Source organism: Heteronotia binoei, chromosome 19 (genome assembly GCF_032191835.1).
Source record: "Heteronotia binoei isolate CCM8104 ecotype False Entrance Well chromosome 19, APGP_CSIRO_Hbin_v1, whole genome shotgun sequence".
In the NCBI taxonomy this organism is placed as follows: domain Eukaryota; kingdom Metazoa; phylum Chordata; class Lepidosauria; order Squamata; family Gekkonidae; genus Heteronotia; species Heteronotia binoei.
The window spans coordinates 6,088,361-6,112,999 of NC_083241.1; the positions used below are offsets into that span (position 1 = coordinate 6,088,361).

The following is a 24,639-nucleotide window of genomic DNA, read 5'->3' on the forward strand; positions in this document are numbered from 1 at the left end:
TAGCTGGTGGCCTGGGCTAGTGATCTTCCCCCAGCCTTCAGTGGGGCCAGTGGTACCTATACCTCTTGCCAGATCACTCTGTTCCTCTGGGGGGCAGTGTGGGGACCTGAGGCAGCTGGAGGGCCCAAAGTTGAAGCATATTCATTTTGTCCCCCAAGATTTTGGAAATGGACTTTGTACTTTGTTTTTATATGTACCACTTTCTGGTATACGAAGAAAGTTATGTATATTTTGGTATTTACTCTTTTAATAAAGTTTGATTGAATTAGAAAAATAAAAGAAGAAGATATTGGATTTATATCTAGGGTGGCCAATCCCCAGGTCCCAGCGGGGGTTCTTCCGCCTTCCCAGGCTCCTTCCCGCCCCCAGTCAGCTGGCCGGTGGGGGGGAAGCCCCGCCCCAAAGTCACCATGTGACTATCCCCCTCCGGAGGCTCCAGTCTCTAATTGGAAAGGCTTCCTCTTGGGATGGGGCGTCTGTGTTACTTCGAAGAAGTTGCCTGCAACTCGTGAGTAGAGAGGCCAGTCCCTCACTTCGGGGGTGGGGAAGTCTGCCGAGCACTTCATTATTCCCTATGTGGAGATCGATTCTCATAGGGTATAATGGGGAATTGATCTGGAGGTTTCGGGGGCTCTGGGGGAGCTGTTTTTTGAGGTAGAGGCACTACATTTTCAGTATAGTATCTAGTGCCTCTCCCCAAAGTACCCACCAAGTTTCAAAATGATTGGACCAGGGGGTCCAATTCTATGAGCCCCAAAAGAAGGTGCCCCTATACTTCATTATTTCCTATGGAAGGAAGACATTTAAAAAGGTGTGCTGTCCCTTTAAATGTGATGGCCAGAACTCCCTTTGCAGTTCAATTCTGCTTGTCACACCCTTGCTCCTGGCTCTGCCCCAATGTTTCCTGGTTCCACCCCCAAAGTCTCCTGGCTCCACCCCCAAAGTCCCCAGATATTTCTTGTATTGGACTTGGCAACCCTATTTATATCCCACCCTGTACTCTGAATCTCAGAGTGGTCACAATCTCCTTTACCTTCCCCACCATCCACAACAGACACTCTGTGAGGTGGGTGGGGCTGAGAGAGCTCTTACAAAAGCTGCCCTTTCAAGGACAGAGTCTCAGAGCGGCTCACAATCTCCTTTCCCTTCCTCTCCCACAACAGACACCCTGTGAGGTGGTTGGGGCTGAGAGGGCTCTCACAGCAGCTGCCCTTTCAAGGACAACCTCTGCCAGAGCTGTGGCTGATCCAAGGCCATTCCAGCAACTGCAAGTGGAGGAGTGGGGAATCAAACCCGGTTCCCCCAGATAAGAGTCCGTGCACTTAACCTCTACACCAAACTGGCTCTGACAAAAGGCCTGACAAAAACAGACTTCCCCTACCATATGAACAGCACCCTTCTGAAACATCACAAGACCTACCAAGCCAGCATGATACAGCGGGTACAGCACACGTATGTGCGCACACACACACAGACATACACAAAGGATCTTGAGAGAGACTAGACTGGCAAAACTGACTTTCACCAGTGGCGTTCATAAATCTGAAGACTCCAAACGCAGACCAAGGCAAGACAAATCTTTGGCAGTGGTCTTTGCGCATCTCTTTCCTCAACACGTCTCGACTACCTCTGAGCCGTGAATGCTGGGGCACTCAGGGAAAGCCACCTCACCTTGTTCGCACGGCTGATTTTGGCCCCGGCGTTTACGAGGATCTGAAGAACCCGCAGATGGCCGAACCAGGCGGACAGCAGGAGTGCGTTCATCCCAAACTGGGCCGCCGGAAAGAGACAGGAGAAATGTCATTTTGCGTCTAGAGTAAAACGGAAACGAGTACGCCAGCCCATGCTTCCCTGCTCTTTTCCACCAAGGTGGGCAACTTTTTGGATTAACAATAAACATTTTTTTTTTTGCATTTTGAAGGAAGCACTATTATTATTATTCAAGTTCTAAGTGCCCCAGGTGGAAAAAAACACTCGAAGCAAAAGATATTTCTGTTGGGACTTTCAGGGGTCATTTCGTAGAAAAAGAGGTGCCGGAGCTCGTTAGCATAACTCATTTGCACAATTCATTTGCCACACACTCCTGATGCTGCCGGAAGGTGTACTCAATTATATCAACTCAATGTCTACCTTAAAATGCTTCTTGAATTCGAGCTGTCATAATAAAACCTTACTCCCATCATACTTTTAAAAACCGTACTCCCATCAAACCTTACTCCCATCATACTTTAAAAACCTTACTCCCATCAAACCTTACTCCCATCATACTTTTAAAAACCTTACTCCCATCAAACCTTACTCTCATCATACTTTTAAAAACCTTACATCCATCGTACTTTTAAAATGACGTTCTCCTATGTGGCCACAGTGGCTTGAGGAAGATTTCCATCTGTCTGCTTTATATGTTTCGGTTATTTCCCCATTTTGGGTGGGGGAAAATATGAGAAAGTTTGTCAAATCTTAAGAGTTCAGCAAAATTCTTACATGGAGTTTGAACCTTGGAGCCCAGAAGAAAGCATTTTGGGGGGAAAGAAAGAAGAAAGAAAGAAAGAAAGAAAGAAAGAAAGAAAGAAGAAAGAAAGAAAGAAAGAAAGAAAGAAAGAAAGAAAGAAAGAAAGAAAAGAAAGAAAGAAAGAAAGAAAGAAAGAAAGAAAGAAAGAAAGAAAGAGCACAATAAAATTTAGATGTTCCAAAGCTGCACTCCTGTGAGCTCCTGCCCAGAATGAGGCCTGGGACTTACAATGTCCTCATCGTCCACCAAGGCGTCATGGTCCAGCAGAAGGCGCACCGCCTGTTCATGCCCTGCTCCTGCGGCCCAGTGGAGAGCGGTTCGGGTCTATCTGGAAAGGAAGAGATTAATCAGGGGAAGAAAACAGGGGGGGATTTGGCCAGTGGTTAGTGAAGGTCCTACGTTACGAGCCATTTGGCAGTGCGAGCGTTCCAGGCAACAGAGAGGCCTCCTCTTCCCTCTGTCTGCCGTCCCTTTCCCACCCACGTGGCGACATTTGCCTTGGGCGTAAAGGATGCCAGCCTCCAGGTGGGAACTGGAAAGAGCTTGGAATTACAGCTCATCTCCAGACTGCACAGACCACTTGCCCTGGAGAAAATGGATGCCTTGGAGGGTGGAATCTAGGGCACTCTACCTCACTGCAGTGCCTGCCCTCCCAGGCTCCGCCCCCAAACCTCCAGGAGTTTCCCAAATTGGATCTGGCAACTCTGTTTGGGCACCCTCAATTTCTGAGGCTAGAGGGGTGGCAACTTGAGAGAGGGACGTCTTGGTCGTGGTGCTAAAAGATGGTTCTCTCTCTCTCTCAGGGTATTAAGTTTGTCCCCTTCCGCCTCTGTCTTCCACCAGTAGGTAAAGACTTTCTTGTTTCATCTGGAATTCCTTCCTTCCTTCTTTCCTTCTTCCCTCAGGTTGCAATTTGCTTTATGCTGTGTTATGTACGTCTTTTTAGCTCTGTTCTTTCAATTTGGTGGGCCCCCATGTGACTGGGTGATGTTATCAGCGTGGGGGAGGGTGGCAGAAGTTAGTCTCGCCTAGGGTGCCAGATGGTTTAGGGCAGGGGTGGCCAAACTGTGGCTCAGGAGCCACATGTTGCTCTTCACACATACTGTGTGGCTCTCAAAGCCTCCACTGCCCCGTTGGTTGGCTTGGAGAAGGCATTTAGTTAAAGTTGCTTTCTTTCCTCCTCTCCCTTCCTCTGCCCCATCTATTTCCTTCCTTCCTTCCAGCTCTCAAACATCTGACGTTCATGTCTGTGGCTCTCAAACATCTGACGTTTATTCTATGTGGCTCTTACTTTATCTTCCTTCCTTCTTCCCTCCTTCCTTCCTGCTCTCAAACATCTGATATTCGTGTCTTGTGGCTCTCAAACATCTGACATTTATTCTATGTGGCTCTAACTTTATCTTCCTTCCTTCCTTCTTCCCTCCTTCTTCCTGCTCTCAAACATCTGACGTTCATGTCTTGTGGCTCTCAAACATCTGACGTTTATTCTATGTGGCTCTTTATCTTCCTTCCCTCCTTCCTTCCTGCTCTCAAATATCTGATATTCATGTCTTGTGGCTCTCAAACATTTGACGTTTATTCTACGTGGCTCTTAGGTTGAGCAGGTTTGGCCACCTCGGTCTAGGGCCAGCCCTGTTTGCTGGGAGAACTAAACAAATTTCCACAAATTGCTTTGTTCAATGCTCTCTGTTCCACGGGCCAAGCATTCTGACTGGGGAAAAGTGAGCATGGGGACATGCCCATCGATTGCTCCCCCCCCGCCAATAAGTACCTACATTATTCTTGGCATTGACGTCCACCCCCCTCCGGAGCAGCTCTTCATGCGCATCGTGTCGTTTCGTTGGCTGCATCGTGGAGCTCTTTTTCCGAAAGGAGCACTGGAAAGAATGAAAATTTTGCTTAGAACTATGTGACGGATTGTCTGCTGCAGATCGTTAATAAAGCCCAGAAATCAAATCCGAGAGGGAGCATCGCGCTGCGTGCACGCTGCCAGGCACATGGATGTTCTGACAGAACAGATGGTCGGCCCAGTCCGTTTGGCGCCTCTGAGGCTGAGTAATTTAGTCTGCATCTCTGTAACAGGAACAATTGGCATGCACTCGCTGCAGTCTGACTGGAGAGAGAAAAGTCAGAGCACATCGTACAGAGATGTAACGGAGAGCCTCCTCTGAAATTTGGGGCACCAGGCTCCATTTGGAAGGGTAATCCAATTGCACCTGCAGCAAAGATGAGGGCAGAAAATTCTGCCTTTTCCCAGGCTGAATGAAAGGAGGTCAGGCCACGGTAAAGAAACATTCAGAGGCACAACGGGAAGCTCTGCGCCTTTTGTTATTTCTTTCTGGTGACCCACTAGAAGTTTTTCTCTCAGCTCTCTGTTTGCGCTGGACTGTATTAGGAATACGAACTAGTGATAAGACTGAAAATGGTAGCAAGCGGGAATAAATATGGAGCAATCTCTTTTACATTTATACAGCCTGGATGCAGAAGGGATTTTGAGGCTGGTTTATAGAACCCATTTACTTCCAGGGGTTCAGGACTGTTTCTGCAGTTTAACAGATAGGTCCACATGCTTTCTACCCAAAGTCTGTTATCCTCACTCTTTTTTGCGCTACACCAAGTGAACTGATGCTTTAAAGCCAGTTTGGTGTAGTGTTTAAGTGCGTGGATTCTTATCTGGGAGAACTGCGTTTGATTCCCCACTCCTCCACTTGCAGCTGCTGGAATGGCCTTGGGTCAGCCAGAGCTCTCTTATCTGGGAGAACCAGATTTGATTCCCTCTCCTCCATTTGCAGCTGCTGGAATGGCCTTGGGTCAGCCAGAGCTCTCGCAAGAGTTCTCCTTGAAAGGGCAGCTTCTGGGAGAGCTCTCTCAGCCCAACCTACCTCACAGGATGTCTGTTGTGGTGTGGGGGGGGTGGGTGGGAAGATAAAGGAAATTGTGACCACTCTGAGATTCAGAGTATAGGACAGGATATAAATCCAATATCTTAAATATCTTACTTCCAGGGGTTCAGGAACTGTTCTGCAGTTTGACAGATATGTCCAAATGCTTTCTTCCCAAAGTCTGTCATCAAGACTCTCCGCCTGTTTCTACATCCTCACTCTTTTGCCCTATACCAGTTGAACTGATGCTTTATCAAACACCATCAAGTTCAGTACAGAACGAGGGACAAAACTGGAGTTTTGGAGCACATTTTAATTGTCTGCATTTTTCAAAAACCGTGGCCCTCGAGGATTATGCCCCAAGTTTGCTGGCCCTGGGTTGTGTGAAGTCTTAAACTAACAATTAATGCCTCTCTAGAAGGAAATAGTCTTGAGCAAACAGAAATATTATTTACAGATCTCTTGGCGTGGCCTGTGATCCCTGTTTATACAAGGCCATAAACGGCCGATCGTATACACAAGAGAGAGCGCGCTGAGAAGAACGGCGGGGGCAGGTGTCAGAAGGATTTGCAGGTTTAATCCTTTTCCTCTTTAAGGAGGTTCCTGGACTTTTCAAACAGCGGCCGAAGTGCAGTCAAGGGAAAGTTCACAAGCCGTGGGCGGGAGGGCAAAAAATGGATCTGCCGGTCAAAGGAAGGGGTGGGGTCCAAAATCAGGAAGCGCATGTGCACACAAAAGCTCATACCCTGAATGAAACTTTGTCGCTCTCAAAGGCGCCCTGGACTCCAACTCTGTTCTGTTGCTTCAAACCAACACGGCTGCCCACCTGAATCAGTACAAGGCAGTTTCATAGTCGGAAGGGACCCCTAGGGTCATCTAGTCCAACCCCTGCACAATGCAGGAAACTCACAAACACTCCCCTAAATTCACAGGTCTTCATTGCTGTCAGACGGCCATCGAGCCTCTGTTTCAAAACCTCCAAGGAAGGAGAGCCACCACCTCCCGAGGGAGCCTGTTCCACTGAGGAACCGCTCTTAACAGTCATAGAATCCTAGAGTTGGAAGGGACCTCCAGGGTCATCTAGGTCCAACCCCCTGCACAATGCAGGAAACCCACAAATGCCTACCCCAAATTCACAGGATCTTCATCGCTGTCAGGTGGCCATAGAGCCTCTGTTGAAAAACCTCCAAGGAAGGAGAGCCCACTACCTCCCGAGGAAGCCTGTTCCACTGAGGAACCGCTCTTAACAGTCATAGAATCCTAGAGTCGGAAGGGACCTCCAGGGTCATTAGTCAACCCCCTGCACAATGCAGGAAACTCACAAACCCCTCCCCCTAAATTCACAGGGTCTTCATTGCTGTCAGATGGCCATTAAGCCTCTGTTTACAAACCTCCAAGGAAGGAGAGCCACCACCTCCCAAGGAAGCCTGTTCTTAACAGTCATAGAATCCTAGAGTTGGAAGGGACTCCAGGGTCATCTAGTCCAACCCCCTGCACAATGCAGGAAACCCACAAATGCCTACCCCAAATTCACAGGATCTTCATCGCTGTCAGGTGGCCATAGAGCCTCTGTTGAAAAACCTCCAAGGAAGGAGAGCCCACTACCTCCCGAGGAAGCCTGTTCCACTGAGGAACCGCTCTTAACAGTCATAGAATCCTAGAGTCGGAAGGGACCTCCAGGGTCATTAGTCCAACCCCCTGCACAATGCAGGAAACTCACAAACCCCTCCCCTAAATTCACAGGGTCTTCATTGCTGTCAGATGGCCATTAAGCCTCTGTTTACAAACCTCCAAGGAAGGAGAGCCCACCACCTCCCAAGGAAGCCTGTTCTTAACAGTCATAGAATCCTAGAGTTGAAGGGACCTCCAGGGTCATCTAGTCCAACCCCCTGCACAATGCAGGAAACCCACAAATGCCTACCCCAAATTCACAGGATCTTCATCGCTGTCAGGTGGCCATAGAGCCTCTGTTTCAAAACCTCCAAGGAAGGAGAGCCACCACCTCCCGAGGAAGCCTGTTTCATTTAGGGATGGTTCACGGTTTGGAGGTAGAGTATCTGCTTGGCATGCTGAAGGTCCCAGGTTTGAGTCCCAGCATCTCCAGTTAAAAGGATCAGGGAGGAGGTGATGCGAAGGACCTCTCTGCCTGAGACCCTGGAGAACTGCTGCCAAAGTAGGCAATGTTGACCTGGACGGACTAGTGGTCTGATTCAGCAGAAGGCACTTTCGAGGTTCAATTAAATAAAAGCGCATTCTATATTTAAGTCAGTCTGGTTTTTGCTGAGGTTCATTGTCAAGAGAAGCACCCAGGTATCAAACATGCAGCCCGGGTGCCGAATCAGGCCCCCAAGCAACTGGCTGTCATCTGCTTCCTTCTCCTCTCTCTTCCTTCTTCACAACAGCTTGCTTTGCAAGGCTTGCTCAATCACAGAGGAGCTACAGAGCAAAATCTCTATTTTCTCCATTGGCTGAGGCTCCTCCATTGGGAGAGGCAGAGCTTGCTTTTCCAGGCTCTCTCAATCACACAGCAGAGCGACTGAGCCGAGCCTCTCTTCCTTCTTTTGGCTGAGGCTCCTCCCCCTTCTGGTCCCCTGAGGGAGGAAGGAAAGCGCCAGAGCTTCCTTTGCCCAGTTTCCTGGATCCCATGGGAGAAATGCAAAGAAAGCACCTTTAAGACTAAGGAGTGCTAACGTTTTAACCACGTTTTAAGGCTTTAAAAAAAAATCTTTGTGCTTATTTGTGTCCTTTTATAAAATTTATATTTCTGCTGCCTAATCTAAATAGGTACACCCATGCCTGGCCTGACATGGCCCAGCCTGACAAGATCTCATTTTTGTCAGATCTGGCCCTCATAACAAATGAGTTCGACACCCCTGGACTAGGTGTAACGATGCACAGCTTTTCAGGCATTTATTGTACTTTATTTATACCCTGCTGCAGTTCAAGGCCCTGCGTGCTTCAGATTGCTGCTCGCCAGAGCCTCCAGTGTTCACAAGTGGCCACTCACAAGTGCAGCTTGGTCAAACTGTGGCTCAGGAGCCACATGTGGCTCTTTCACACATAGTGTGCGGCTCTCGAAGTCCCCACTGCCCCGTTGGCTGGCTTGGAGAAGGTATTTCTCTTTAAATCACCTCTCCCAGCCAAGTTAGCTGGTGGCTTGGAGAAGGCAGTTAAAGTTAAAGCTGCTTTCTTTCCATCTCCCCCTCCCTCCCTCTCTCCCTCCCTCCTTCCCTTCCTTCCTTCCTTCCTTCCTTCCTTCCTTCCTTCCTTCCTTCCTTCCTTCCTTCCTTCCTTCCTTCCTTCTCTCAAGCATCTGACGTTTATTCTATGTGGCTCTTACGTTAAGCAACTTTGGCCACCCCTGGCTCGGAGGGAACACTGCTTACAACCAATGTTCCCTCTAAGCTGCAGAGTCTTGTGAGCAAAAATTCTGCTTTGTGAGCGCCTGGCATTCAAGTTGGGAGCTGCTGCATCAATTAGCATGCTCTGGGGTCATCCTCCCTGAGCTGAGACAAAAAACGTGTGAGCCGGAGGCTAGAAATCTGTGAGCTAGCTCGCGCTAACTCAGCTGAGAGGGAACACTGCTTACAACCCCCTTCTCCATGCCCAACAACAACCCTGCGAGGCGGACTAGTCTGGGAGTTGGTCATCTGCTCCGGGTCACCCAGGGGGCTTCCAGGGATACCTCCCCCTAACCACTAGGGTAAGCTTCTTCAGACATTCGTCATCAGCCCGCTCCCTCCTGTCCCTTGCCCTCCAGAGCCAGTCCCTCCCCTCAGGATTGCCAGGTCCCCCTCCACCACCAGTGGGGGATGAGGGGGTAGGGTTGCCAGCTGGAGATTTGGGGGTGGGGCCTGGGGAGGACAAGGACCCCAACGGGGTCCAATGCCCTAGAGTGCACCTTCTTCCAAAGCATCCCTTTCCTCCAGGGGAAAACTGGTCTCAGCAGTCCAGAGACGAGCTGCGAATCTCGGGCATCCCCAGGTCCCACCTGGAGGCTGGCATCCCTAGCTTCGGGAGGGGTCACCCGGGGCATCCTGCCTTCCTCGCGGGGCAGCTTGGTGCTTGGAGCTTGCCCCCTCCCGCCCGGGATCCGACATCACATAATCCTAGAGTTGGGAGGGACCTCTAGGGTCATCTAGTCCAACCCCTTGCACAATGCAGGAAACTCACAAACCCCTCCCCCTAAATTCACAGGATCTTCATTGCTGTCAGACGGCCATCTAGCCTCCGCTTAAAAATCTCCAAGGAAGGAGAGCCCACCACCTCCCAAGGAGGAAGCCTGTTCATGTGGCAGCCTGTGCATGATGTGGATAGCTCCCCCCTGATGTGTCATAGAATCCTAGAGTTGGAAGGGACCTCTAGGGTCATCTAGTCCAACCCCCCTGCACAATGCAGGAAACCCACAAATGCCTACCCCAAATTCACAGGATCTTCATCGCTGTCAGGTGGCCATCTAGCCTCTGTTTCAAAACCTCCAAGGAAGGAGAGCCCACCCCCTCCCGAGGAAGCCTATTCCACTGAGGAACCGCTCTAACCATCAGGAAGTTCTTCCTAATAGAATCCTAGAGTTGGGAGGGACCTCCAGGGTCATCTAGTCCAACCCCTGCACAATGCAGGAAACTCACAAACCCCTCCCCCTAAATTCACAGGATCTTCATTGCTGTCAGATGGCCATCTAGCCTCCGCTTAAAAATCTCCAAGGAAGGAGAGCCCGCCAACTCCCAGGAGGAAGCCTGTTCATGTGGCAGCCTGTGCAAGATGTGGATAGCTCCTCCTGATGTTTCATAGAATCCTAGCGTTGGAAGGACCTCCAGGGTCATCTAGTCCATCCCCCCGGCACAATGCAGGAAATTCACAAACACCTCCCCCTAAATTCACAGGGTCTTCCTTGCTGTCAGATGGCCCTCTAGCCTCTGTCTCAAAACCTCCAAGGAAGGAGAGCCCACCACCTCCCGAGGAAGCCTGTTCCAAGGAGGAATCGCTCTAACGGTCAGGAAGTTCTTCCTAAGGTTGAGCCGGAAACTCTTTTGATTTCAGTTTCAACCCACTGGTTCTGGTCCTGCCTTCCGGGGCCACAGAAAACAATCCCACCCCATCCTCTCGAGGACAGCCCTTCCAGGACTTGAAGCTGGGGATCCTACGGCCTTTCAGCCGCCTCCTCTCCAGGCTAAACATGCCCAGCTCCTTCCACCTTTCCTCCTAGGCTTGGTCTCCAGAGCAGAGCGCAGCAGCAAGCCACGGCGTTGGGTCTCCTCCTCCGCCGCCTGCATCCCCCTCCCTTCCTTCCCTCTCCTCGGAGTCAGCCGGGATCCTGCCTTTCCCTCCCTGCCTTCCGCCCAGCTGGTGCTGCTTTGCAGGGCCCCGATCCCTCCCCCTCCTCCTCCTCCGCCCGCTGCTGCAGCTGCACTCACGGGTGTCCTCCTCGGAAGCCAGGTCGTCCATCATGCTTCTCCAGCAGCCGCCGCCGCCGAGACAGGCAGGCAGACGCCGCCTCCGACGCCCGCCTGCCCGGGCAGGAGCGCAAGACGCAGCCGCCGGGCTCGCCCTCCTCTCCTGCTCCGCCTCGCCGCTGGGCGCTGGAGGGAAACGCGCTCTCAGAGCAGCCTGGCAGGACGGGAGAAGAGCCCCGCTGCAGCTGGATCGAGGGTTGCCAATCCCAGCTGGGGGCAGGGGATCCCCCGGTTTGGAGGCCCTCCCCCCCCTTCAGGGTCGTCGGAAAGGGGGGGAGGGGAGGGAAATGCCTGCTGGGAGCTTTGTTATTCCCTATTGGCGATTTATTCCCATAGAAAATCATGGAGAATTGATCCGCGGGTATCTGGGGGGGCGGTTTTTTGAGGTAGAGGCACCAAATTTTTAGTACAGCATCTAGTGCCTCTCCCCAAAATATCCCCCAAGTTTCAAAAGCATTGGACCAGGGGGTCCAATTCTATGAGCCCCAAAGAAGGTGCCCCTATCCTTCATTATTTCCTATGGAAGGAAGGAATTTAAAAGCTGTGCCGTCCCTTTCAGAACTCCCTATGGAGTTCAATGATGCTTGTCACAGCCTTGATCTTGGCTCCGCCCCTAATGTCTCCTGGCTCCACCCTCAAAAGTCTCCTGGCTCCACTCCCAAAGTCCCCAGATATTTCTTAATTGGACTTGGCAACCCTAGCTGGATCAGAGCGTGGAGGGTCTAGCCCAGGGGGGGTCGAACCCGTTTCTTATGAGGGCCGAATCGGATATAAATGAAACCTTGATAGGCTGGGCCATGTTGGACCTGGCCATGTGTTTCCCTGGGGCCTTTTTATAGAAAAAGCCCAGCAGGAACTCATTTTCATATTAGGCCACACCACCTGACATCACCATTGTTTAAGCATAGGGCATTTTTGAAGGAAAAGCCCAGCAGAAGCTCATTGGCATATTAGGCCGCACCCCCTGGTGCCAAGCCTGCTGGAACTGCGTTCCTGTGTGTTCCTGCTCCAAAATGCCCTGGGTGCACCTATTTAAGATTGGATAGTAAGGTTATATAGTGCCCCGTGGCACAGGGTGGTAAAGCCGCAGTCCTGCAGTCGGAGCCCTCTGCTGACGACCTGAGTTCAATCCGGCGGAAGCTGGTTCAGGTAGCCGGCTCGAGGTTGACTCAGCCTTCCATCCTTCCGAGGTAGGTCAAAGGAGGACCCAGCTTGCTGTGGGGGGAAAGTGGAGAGGACTGGGAAGGCAATGGCAAACCACCCCATACAAAAGTCTGCCGTGAAAACGTTGTGAAAGCAGCGTCACCCGAGTTGGAAACGGCTGGTGCTTTGCACGGGGGACTACCTTTACCTTTTTAGTAAAGTTATAAGCTTTATAAAGGACACAAACACAATTAAAGATTTTTTAAAAAAAAAACTTTAAACCAAGCTTAAAATATTAGCACTCACTGCTCTTAAAGGGGCTCTCTTTGTATTTCTCCCATGGGATCCAGGGAACTGGGCAAAGGAAGCTCTGGCTCTTTCCTTCCTTCCTAGAGGACCAGGAGGGGGAGCAGCCTCAGCCATAGAAGGAAGAGAGGCTTGGCTCAGTAACTCTGTGGTGTGATTGTGATAACTGGCAATGCTGTGATAACTGGCAATGCAAGCTCCTCCTCCCCAAGGGAGGAGCCTCAGCCGATGGAGAAATAGAGGCTTTGCTCTGTAGCTCCTGTGCAATTGGGCAAGCCTAGCACAGCAAGCTGTGACGCAGAAGGAAGCAAGAGAGAGGGAGAAGGAAGCAGATGACAGCCAGTTCCTTAAGGGCCTGATAGCCCTCCAATGGCCTGATCCAGTCCCCAGGCCAGATGTTTGACACCCCTGGTCTATCCAGTCCAGCCTACTGTCTCACACAGTGACTGGCCAGTTCTTTTGGACAACCAATAACAGGGAAGAGATGCCCATGTTGCCTCCTGGCTCTGGGATTCAGAGGGTTAGGGCCTCTGAAGGTGGAGTTCCCCTCAGCCACCGTGGCATTGATAGCTGTCCTCTAAAAACATCAGAAGAGCCCTGCTGGATCAGACCAGGGAGGGTCCATGTAGTCCAGCCTCCTGTCTCACAACAGTGACCATCCAGTTCCTCTGGAGGGCCAACAACAGGGCAGAGAGGTCGAGGCCTTCAGAAGAACATGAGAGGAGGGCCAACAACAGGGCAGAGAGGTCGAGGCCTTCAGAAGAACATGAGAAGAGCCCTGCTGGATCAGATCAGTGAGGGTCCATCTAGTCCAGCCTCCTGTCTCACACAGTGGCCACCCAGTTCCTCTGAGGGCCAACAACAGGGCAGAGAGGCCTTCATAAAAACATCAGATAAGCCCTGCTGGATCAGACCAGTGAGGCTCCATCTAATCCAGCATCTTGTCTCACACAGTGGCCAGCCAGTTCCTCTGTAGGCCCAACAACAGTGCATAGAGGCCAGGGCCTTCCCTTGAGAAGAACCTCAGAAGAGCCCTGCTGGATCAGACCAGGGAGGGTCCATCTAGTCCAGCCTCCTGCCTCACACAGTGGCCAACCATCTGGAGGGCTGACAACAGGGCAGAGAGGCTGAGGCCTTCAGAAGAACATGAGAAGAGCCCTGCTGGATCAGACCAGTGAGGGTCCCTCTAGTCCAGCAACCTGTCTTCTCACACTGTGGCCAACCAGTCCCTCTGGATGGCCAATGACAGGGCACAGAGGTCAGACCTTCCCCTGATGTTGCCTCCTTGGATTCAGAGGTTGACTGTCCCTGAACGTCGAGGTTGCCTCCACGTTCAGGGACAGTCAACCTCTGAATCCAAGGAGGCAACGTCAGGGGAAGGGTGGGACTGAGAGAGCTCTCCCAGAAGCTGCCCTTTCAAGGACAACCTCTACCAGAGCTATGGCTAACCCAAGACCATTCCAGCAGCTGCAAGTGAAGGAGTGGGGAATCAAACCTGGTTCTCCCAGATAAGAGTCCGTGCACTTAACCACTACACCAAACTGGCTCTTTCAAGGACAACTCCTGCAAGAGCTCTGGCTGACCCAAGGCCATTCCAGCAGGTGCAAGTGGAGGAGTAGGGAATCCAACCTGGTTCTCCCAGATAAGAGTCCGCACACTTCACCACTACAACAAACTGGCTCTCAAGCCGCTCTGAGACTCCTTCGGGCAGTGGAGGGTAGGGATACGAAACCACTCTTCTTCTAAAGGCTGAAACCCTTTATTTGTAGATGGGGAAGGTGCTCGTGTATTTTTATGACTTTATAATGTTATTCTTTTTGCTGTCGTTTGTCTACATTCCCTTTTGAGCATCCTAATTGTAATGCCCTTTGGCCCCGCGCAATAATTGTTGCCTGCCCACCTACCTAAGTTAAAGCACTGCTAGAGTCACTAAAAGAGCCCCGTGGCGCAGAGTGGTAAAGCTGCAGTACGGCAGTCTGAACTCTGCTCACGACCTGAGTTCGATCCCAGCGGAAGCTGGTTTCAGGTAACCGGCTCGGATTGACTCAGACTTCCATCCTTCCGAGGTTGGTAAATGAGTCCTCAACTTGCTGGGGGGAAAGTGTAGATGACTGGGAAAGGCAATGGCAAAGAAAGGAAAGGAAAGGTCCCCTACGGAAGCACTAGTCGTTTTCGATTCTGCGGTGACGTTGCTTTCACAACGTTTTCACGGCAGACTTTTTACGGGGTGGCTTGCCATTGCCTTCCCCAGTCATCTACATTTTCCCCCCAGCAAGCTGGAGACTCATTTTTACCCACCTCGGAAGGATGGAAGGTTGAGTCAACCTGGAGCTGGCTACCTGAAAACCCAGCTTCTGCTGGGGATCGAACTCAGGTCGTGAGCAGAGCTTAGGACTGCAGTACTGCAGCTTTAACACTCTGCTCCACGGGGCTCTTCAAGGCAATGGCAAACCACCCCGTAAAAAGTCTGCCTGAAAAACGTTGTGAAAGCAGAGTCGAAAACGACTGGTGCTTGCACAGGGGACGACCTTGACCTTTAGAGTCATTAAGTCACGTGTTGCAAGCATTCTTTCTTATTTCTTTCTTTGCATTATTTCTAGCCCGTCCTTCTCACAGAGCCTGAGTCAATACAATCAGCAAAATGGGACATTCCATAGCTGGTACATTAGGATTTTAGAAGGCTGGAACCCACCAGAAAGAACTGAAGCAGGGCAGAAGTATTTACAAGACACATCAAGCAGTACAAAAATAATGTAACAGGGTCCTACTTACAATGAATCATACAAGGCAGTATAGACCACATTTATCCGAGAAAGTTTGGGAACCATTTTGGACAAGGCAATCTGCTTGGTAAACAGAAGGTCCCAGGTTCAATCCCCGGCATCTCCAACAAAAAAAATATCCAGGCAAGTACTTGTAAAAAACCTCAGCTTAAGACCCCGGAGAGCTGCTGCCAGTCTGAGTAGACAATACTGACTTTGATGGATCCAGGGTCTGATTCAGTAGAAGGCAGCTTCATATGCTCAATTGCACAGGAGCTGCAGAGCAAAACCTCCATTTTCTCCATTAGTTGAGATTCCTCCCCCTCCTGGTCCCCTGGGGAGGGAGGGAAAGACCCAGAGCTTCCTTTGCCCAGTTCCCTGGATCCCATGGGAGAAATACAAAGAAAGCACCTTTAAGACCAACAAGTGCTCATGTTTTAAGCATGTTTTAATTTAAAAAAAAAAAAAAATCTTTAGTTGTGTTTGTTTTAGTTGTGTTTCCTTTAAAAAGTTTATGTCTCTGCTGTGCTACCTAATCTTAAATGATTAAAACAACTGAAACCGGTGTAATCAATGGAAATAATAGAAAAACCACCGGAAGCAATGAAATTTACACCGGAATGTGTATAAATACGTTTTAGTGCAAGCTTAAATGAAACTTAAACAAAACAAAGGAACACTGAACTCTCAACACAAGAAGTTTCCCCACACAGTCTTTCAGTAGCCCTATAAATCGGCTTCCTTCGAGTAGACTCAGTTGTGGGTGAAAGCTAGGGTTGCCAAGTCCAATTCAAGAAATATCTGGGAACTTTGGGGGTGGAGCCAGGAGACATTAGGGGTGGAGCCAAGATCAAGGCTGTGACAAGCATCATTGAACTTCAAAGGGAGTTCTGGCCATCACATTTAAAGGGACGGCACACCTTTTCAATTCCTTCCTTCCATAGGAAATAATGGATAGGGGCACCTTCTTTTGGGGCTCACAGAATTGGACCCTCTGGTCCAATCTTTTTGAAATTTGGGGGGGTATTTTGGGGAGAGGCACTAGATGCTAAACTGAAAATTTGGTGCCTCTACCCCAAAAAGCAGCCCCCACAGAGCCCCAGATACTCACAGATCAATTCTCCATGATTTTCTATGGGAATAAATTTCCATAGGGAATAATGGCGTTCCCAGAAGACATTTCCCTCCCCTCCCCCTGCTTTCTGACGACCCTGAAGCGGGGGGAGGGCCTCCAAACCGGGGGATCCCCTGCTCCCACCTGGGGATTGGCAACCCTAGTGAATGCTTTTCTCCTCAGTGCCCAACTCCCATCGATGCAGAGAGAGGCACTGAGGAGAAAAGCGTTCACCCACAACTGAGTCTACTCGAAGGAAGCCGATTTATAGGGCTACTGAAAGACTGTGTGGGGAAATTTCATGTGTTGAAAGTTCAGTGTTCCTTAGTTTTAAGTTTCATTTAAGCTTGCACTAAAACGTATTTATACACGTTCACGTGTAAACCTAACCTTAAATAGCTACACACATGGCCCGGCCCAGCAAGGTCTCATTTATGTCAGATCCAGCCCTCATAACAAATGAGTTCGACACCCCTGCCCTACAGCGTCACCGTAAGAAGAAGACTGCAGATTTATACCCCGCCTTTCTCTCTGAATCAGAGACTCAGTGTGGCTTACAATCTCCTATATCTTCTCCCCTAACAACAGACACCCTGTGAGGTGGGTGGGCTGAAAGAGCTCTCACAGCAGCTGTCCTTTCAAGGACAACCTCTGCCAGAGCTATGGCTGACCTAAGGCCATTCCAGCAGGTGCAAGTGGAGGAGCGGGGAATCAAATCCAGTTCTCCCAGATAAGAGTCCGCACACTTAACCACTACACCAAACTGGCTCTCAGTTTTAGAAAAATAGATCCTTGAAGATCCTGTGCATTTAGGGGGAGGAATTTGTGAGTTTCCTGCATTGTGCAGAGGGTTGGACTAGATGACCCTGGAGGTCCCTTCCAACTCTATGATTCTAGGATTCATTATAGCACCTTTTCCCCCAAATGTTTTTCCCTTTCAACAAGGAATTTGTTGAAATTTGATCAACAAGGAATGGGGAATCAAATTCGGTTCTCCCAGATAAGAGTCCACACATTTAACCTCTGCACCAAACTGGCTGCAACAAGACAGGACTTTTGCACTTCTCCCAGGAGGGGGCGCTGCAGCCCAAGCTCCTGCTTCTTCCCTGGGCCTTGCCTGACCCTTCTGCTTTGGAAATATTTCTTTGGAGAAAGGCAAGCGGGGGGGGGGGGGGGGCTCTTCTGCAGCTTGCCTGCTGACCACGGCGGTTTCTCAAGCAGCTGCTGCCAGGGGAAGGGAGACGCCGAGCGGGGCCATCACTCAGCATGATTACACAGAACGCTGACGCAGCAGCCAGCGCTGAGCAAATTGTCGCTTATTTCATGAAAGAAAGAAAGAAAGAAAGAAAGAAAGAAAGAAAGAAAGAAAGAAAGAAAGAAAGAAAGAAAGAAAGAAAAAATTCATTATTTCATTGCAGAAAGAAAGAAAATTCATTATTTCATTGCAGATAGAAAGAAAGAAATTATTTCACGAAAGAAAGAAAAAGAAAGAAAGAGAAAATTCATTATTTCATTGCAGAAAGAAAGAAAAAGAAAGAAAGAAAATTCATTATTTCATTGCAGAAAGAAAGAAAGAAAGAAAGAAAGAAAGAAAGAAAGAAAGAAAGAAAGAAAGAAAGAAAGAAAATTCATTATTTCATTCATTGCAGAAAGAAAGAAAGAAAATTCAGCAACAGCTGGTGGCTTCGACTGCAACATATTACATGTTTTTAAGGAGCTCTCTGTGGCAGGATTGCCAGTCCCCAGATGGGAGGCTTGGAGGCTCTCCCCCCACTCCAGGGTCATCAGAAAGGGGGGGGGAGGGAAATATCTGCTAGGCGGACCGTGGCTCAGTGGAGAGCAGAAGCTCCCAGGTTCAATCCCCGGCATCTCCAACGAAAAAGGGTCCAGGCAAATAGGCGTGGAAAACTTCAGCTTGAGACTCTGGAGAGCCACTGCCAGTCTGAGTAGACAAGACTGTCTTTGATGGACCAAGAGAGGTCTGATTCAGTATAAGGCAGCTTCATATGTTCATATGTTCATTTCATTATTCCCTTTGGAGACCAATTCCCATAGGGTATACTGAATAATTGATCTGCAGGTATCTGGGGCTCTAGGGGGCCTGTTGTTTGAGATAGAGGCACCAGATTTTCAGCATAGCATCCGGTACCTCTCCTCAAAACACCCACCAAGTTTGAAAAAAGATTGGACCAGGGGGTCCAATTCTATGAGCCCCCCCAAAAGGTACCCCTATCCATTATTTCCAATAGAGGTGTGCGGTCAATTAAGTGTGACGGACAGAACTCCCTTTGGGGTTCTATTATCCTTGTCACTGCCTTGCCCCTGGCTCCACCCCCAAAGTCTCCTGGCTCCACCCCCAGTGTCTCCTGGCTTGAATTGGACCTGGCAATCCTAGTCTGTGGGATGACGGCTTGTCTCTTGAGCTGAACAGCTGGAAGACACTTCAGTTTATTTAAATGCACATACTTTAGAACAGGGGTTCGGCCTGGGGGGTGCATGCCACCCCCCCACTTCTATGTTGTGGCTTGCAGCCCCCCCCCCCCCCAACAGTTGCTTTTTTCAGATTGGCATCCGTCTGTCTTTCTCCCTTAACAGGACGTTAGTTAGCAGATGAAGTTAACTGACCTCCATGTCATGAAAACCTTCACTTGGCCATTTTCGTACTTGAAGCCTCTATTAAAAGGCAGGACATATTTCCCCCTCTTGGCAACTTTAGTGACTCAGCAGATACTGCTGGACTCCCCCCACGCCAGACTGCTGCAGCTCTGGTTACGACTCAGCAATGGCAAGGCAGCTGGTGTTTATTGGGTCCCCTTAAGCTAAAGGTGCCAGTCAATAACGGCCATCTGCCCGGGCTGGGCGGGAGTTCTTCCGCCTGGGAGATTCCCAACCTGCCAGCCCACCCTGGGCTGTCGGGGGAACCTCCATGACATCGCTGGCGCAATGACGTCACCCGTGAGTGACGTCATCGTGCCAGTGACGCTGTGCGCCAGCCGCTCTAGGTGGTTCCGGGAAAACACTATGGTTTTCCCGGACACTCTAGCATTTTGGGAGGCAAAACTCTATGGTACATCATAGAGGTTTTTTACCTCCCAAAATGCTAGAGCATCTGGGGAAACCATAGATTTTTCCCAGAAATGCCTAGAGCGGTCAGCGCACTATGGAGAAAGTAGAGAGGTACTTTTCTCCCTTTCGCACAATACAAGAACTCGTGGGCATTCGATGAAATTGCTGAGCAGACAGGTTAAAACGGATAAAAGGAAGTACTTCTTCACCCAAAGGGTGATTAACATGTGGAATTCACTGCCACAGGAGGTGGTGGCGGCCACAAGCATAGCCACCTTCAAGAGGGGGTTAGATAAAAATATGGAGCAGAGGTCCATCAGTGGCTATTAGCCACAGTGTGTGTGTGTGTGTATATATATATGTCAAGGCAAATTTTTTTGGCCACTGTGTGACAGAGTGTTGGACTGGATGGGCCATCGGCATGATCCAACATGGCTTCTCTTATGTTTTTCTGTGACACAGTGTTGAACTGGAGGGGCCACTGGCCTGATCCAACAGGGCTTCTCTTATGTTCTTATGTGACACAGAGTGTTGAACTGGAGGGGTCATTGGCCTGATCCAACAGGGCTTCTCTTATGTTCTTATGTCGCCAGCGTGATGACATCACTCGCAGGTGACATCATCACGCCGGCGACATCGCACGCCCCAAAACAGTCCCCCACCAGAGGCTGCAGGGGACTTAACAACCCTAGCCAAGAGGCACTACAATCTGGGCATCTGGGTTGAGTTTTGAATAGTGAAACTGAGTGGCGGCAGAAGGGTTAAACCTCGCCCTTCTCTGGACAGCCCTGAGGCCACACAAACCTGCCACACAAACCTGCAATTTGCACTGTAGTTGTGGAACAAGGTTGGGGAAGGCAACGGCAAACCACCCCATAAAAATTCTGCTGTGAAAACGTTGTGAAAGCAACGTCAACCCAGAGTCAGAAACGACTGGTGCTTGCACAGGGGACCTTTCCTTTCCTTTCCTTTCCTTTCCTTTCCTTTCCTTTCCTTTCCTTTCCTTTCCTTTCCTTTCCTGTCCTGTCCTGTGGAACAAGGTATAGATTTGCGTCTGTTTGAACCCTAAATGTTGCCAAGGGGTCTCTTGAGAAGTCATCCACTCCAGGCATGTAGCCAGGATTTCAAAAGTTGGGGGGGGGGTGTAAAAAAGTTGAGGGGGCACATAGCGGTTCTCCTCCCTAGCAGCGCTACCATGACTAAGGGCTCCTCTCCTTAGTCATTAGTCCTTGGGGGTGGGGACAGGAGCAAGGGTGTGACCAGCACGATTGAACTCCAAAGGGAGCTCTGGCCATCACATTTAAAAGGACCACACTCCTTTTAAATACTTTACATAACGACGGATAGGGGCACCTTTGTTTGGGGCTCACAGAATTGGACCCCTGGCCCAACACTTTGAAACTTGGTGGGGATTTTGAGGAGGGGCACTACATACTATACTGAAAGTCTGGTGCCTCTACCTAAAAAAAACAGCCCCCTCCCCGAGCCTCAGATAACCGCTGATGAATTCTCCATTATACCCTATGGGAATCGGTTTCCATAGGGAAGAACGGAGTGCCCAGCAGACATTTCCTTCTCCCCACCGCCTTGCTTTCTGTTGACCCTGACGTAGGGCGAGGGCCTCCAAACCGGGGGATCCCCTGCTCCCACCTGGGGATTGGCAACCCTAAACCTTGCACTAGACTCTTCGAGGTTGTTTTCAGCCAGTTTGGAAACTTCTCTACCTCACCCAAAATCGGAGACAAAGAGAGAAGGCACTCCTTGCCGGAACCCTGGCCCTGCCGCCCGTCCGTTGCTGCTCCCCTCTCTGCGAAGGGAAGTCGGCCCCATATTTTATACATCACACGCCCAGCAGCAGCGCACTGCGGTGTAAATGAAGGCTCTGGCAGGGTCATGAAATATGCATTGTTGGTGTGTTTCCCGATTCATGCTTTCGCTCTAATTATCCCTCTTCGCGGCTGACAGACGGCAAACGGCGCAGGCAGCCAGGAACGGAACTCTCTCTTTCTCTCTCTCTGCATTTCTTTCCTTCTTTCAAAGAGGCTTTTGGACCACAGTGCAGAGAGGAAGCCCCCAAATTGCACCATGGCAAGTATGGCCAGAGGTAGGCTCCAGGGAGGCCGAACTGACTCTGGGAAGGGTTGTCAGGTCCAATTCAAGAAATATCTGGGGACTTTGGGGGTGGAGCCAGGAGACATTGGGGGTGGAGCCAGGAGCAAGGGTGTGGCAAGCACAATTGAACTCTGAAGGGAGGTCTGCCCGTCCTATTTAAAGTTTGGTGTGGTGGTTAAGTGCGCGGACCCTTATCTGGGAGAACCGGCCTGGAGATCTCCTGATTTGACAACTGGTCTCCAGCTGGCCTAGATCAGCTCCCTTGGAGAAAATGGTGGCTTGGAAGGGTGGACTCTGTGGTCTTGGACCCTGCTAATGCCCCTCCTCTCCTTAAACTCCGCCCTCTCACCCCCAAAGTCTCCAGCTATTTTCTAACACAGATCTGGCATAAGAACACAAGAGAAGTCATGTTAGATCAGGCCAGTGGCCCATCCAGTCCGACACTCTATGTCACAAAAGAACATAAGAGAAGCCATGTTGGATCAGGCCAAGGGCCCATCTAGTCCAACACTCTGTGTCACACAGGGGTTACACACAGTGGCCAAAAAAACAAACAAACAGGTGCCATCAGGAGGTCTATCAGTGGGGCCAGGACACTAGAAGCCCTCTCACTGTTGCCCCCCCCCCCAAGAACAAAGAATTCAGAGCATCACTTGCCCCAGACATAAGATCAGAAGAGAAGCCATGCTGAATCAGGCCAGTGGCCCATCCAGTCCAACACTCTGTGTCACACAGTGGCCAACAAACCCAGGTGCCATCAGGAGGTCCATTCTAGGACACTAGAAGCCCTCCCACTATTCCCCCCCCCCCCCAAGCACCAAGAATACAGAGCATCACTTGCCCCAGACGTAAGAGAAGCCATGTTGGATCAGGCCAATCGCCCATCCAGTCCAACACTCTGTGTCACACAGGGGCCACACACAGTGGCCAAAAAAAACAACAACAGGTGCCATCAGGAGGTCCATCAGTGGGGCCAGGACACTAGAAGCCCTCCCACTGTTGCCCCCCTAGAACCAAGAATACAGAACGTCACTTACCCCAGACATAATCAGAAGAGAGGCCATGCTGAATCAGGCCAGTGGCCCATCCAGTCCAACACTCTGTGTCACACAGTGGCCAAGAAACCCAGGCGCCATCAGGAGGTCCATTCTAGGACACTAGAAGCCCTCCCATTATTGCCCCCCAAGCACCAAGAATATAGAGCATCACTTGCCCCAGACGTAAGAGAAGCCATGTTGGATCAGGCCAATGGCCCATCTGGTCCAACACTGTGTCACACAGTGGTCCAAAAAACCCAGGGGCCATCAGGAGGTCCACCAGTGGAGCCAGGACACTAGAAGCCCTCCCACTGTGCCCCCCCCAAAGCACCAAGAATACAGAGCATCACTGGCCCCAGACATAAGAGAAGCCATGTTGGATCAGGCCAATGGCCCATCCAGTCCTACACTCTGTGTCACACAGGGGCTACACACAGTGGCCAAAAAAACCCAAACAGGTGCCATCAGGAGGTCCATCAGTGGGACCAGGACACTAGAAGCCCTCCCACTGTTGCCCACCTCCCCCCCAAGCACCAAGAATACAGAGCATCACTGCCACAGACTGAGAGTTCCATCAATATCCTGTGGCTAATAGCTATTGATGGACCTCTGCTCCAGATGTGTATCCAATCCTCTCATGGATTGCTGCCTTGTCGTGGCGAGAGGGCTTGTGTGGTTCAATGAGGCTGTGGGCTATGCCATGCAGGGCCCCCCAAGATGGACATGCCACAGCTGAGAACCCAGACTAAATGTGATCCACTGGAGAAGGAAATGGCAAACCACTCCAGTATCCTTGCCAAGAAAACCCCATGAACAGAAACAAAAGGCTAAAAGATATGGCGCTGGAAGATGAGCCCCTCAGGTCAGAAGGTGCCCAATATGCTACTGGGGGAGAGCATTCGTAACCACAGAAAGAGTGAAGCGGCTGGGCCAAAGCCGAAACGATGCTCAGCTGTGAATGTGTCTGATGGTGAAAGAACAGTCCGATGCTGCAAAGAACAATACTGCATTGGAACGTGGAATGTAAGATCTATGAATCAAGGTAAGCTAGATGTTGTCAAACAAGAAATGGCAAGAATGAACATTAACATCTTGGGAATCAGTGAACTAAAATGGACGGGAATGGGTGAATTTAGCTCAGAGGATCACTACATCTATTATTGTGGGCAAGAGTCCCATAGAAGAAATGGTGTGGCCTTTATAGTTAACAAGAGAGTGAGGAAGGCAGTAATAGGATACAATCTAAAAAATGACAGAATGATCTCAGTCCGTATCCAAGGCAAACCATTCAGTATCACAGTAATCCAAGTCTATGCTCCAACCTCTGATGCAGAGGAGGCTGAAGTGGACCAGTTCTATGAAGATCTACAACACCTCCTAGAATTAACACCAAAAAAAGATGTCCTCCTCATCATAGGGGACTGGAATGCCAAAATAGGAAGTCAAAAGGTGGCCTTGGAGAACAAAATGAAGCCGGGCAAGGACTAATAGAGTTTTGCCAAGAGAACAAGCTGGTCATTGTGAACACGCTCTTCCAACAACCTAAAAGGCGACTCTACACGTGGACATCACCTGATGGGAAACACAGAAATCAGACTGACTATATACTCTGCAGTCAAAGATGGAGAAGCTCCTTATAGTCAGCAAAAACAAGACCTGGAGGTGACTGTGGCTCAGATCATGAGCTACTCATCACAAAATTCAAGCTTAAACTGAAGAAAACCGGGGAAGTCATTAGGCCATTCAAGTTTGACCTTGATCACATTCCTTATGAATATACAGTGGAGGTGAAGAATAGGTTTAAGGAACTAGAGTTGATAAAGTGCCTGAAGAACTATGGACAGAGGTTCGTGACACTGTACAGAAGGCAGCAATCAACACCATCCCAAAGAAAAAGAAATGCAAGAAAGCAAAGTGGCTGTCTGATGAGACTTTACAAATAGTTGAGGAAAGAAGGAAAGCAAAAGGCAAAGGTGAAAAGGAAAGAGTCACCCAACTGAATGCAGATTTCCAGAGAACAGCAAGGAGAGATAAGGAGGCCTTCCTGAAGGAACAATGCAAAGCAATGGAGGAAAACAATAGAATGGGAAGGACAAGAGATCTATTCAAGAAAATTGGAGAAATCAGGGGAACGTTTCGTGCAAAGATGGCCATGATAAAGGACAAAAATGATAGGGACCTAATAGAAGCAGAAGAGATCAGGAAGGGGTGGCAAGAATACACAGAAGAATTATACAAGAAAGATCTCAATG

General features: G+C 49.9%; 1 protein-coding gene across 1 annotated transcript in view; it reads right to left on the reverse strand.

Annotated features, from left to right (window-relative positions):
- The window catches only part of ANKDD1A (ankyrin repeat and death domain containing 1A), a 61,488-nt gene that overhangs the window by 34,897 nt on the left and 1,952 nt on the right, over window positions 1-24,639 (reverse strand). Inside the window, exons 2-6 of the mRNA XM_060260338.1 lie at window positions 10,809-11,001; window positions 5,629-5,686; window positions 4,288-4,389; window positions 2,741-2,836; window positions 1,672-1,770 (exon numbers count right to left, since the gene is read on the reverse strand). Of these exons, the coding sequence (XP_060116321.1) occupies window positions 1,672-1,770; window positions 2,741-2,836; window positions 4,288-4,389; window positions 5,629-5,686; window positions 10,809-11,001 (548 nt within the window). The remainder of the gene's footprint in view (window positions 1-1,671; window positions 1,771-2,740; window positions 2,837-4,287; window positions 4,390-5,628; window positions 5,687-10,808; window positions 11,002-24,639) is intronic.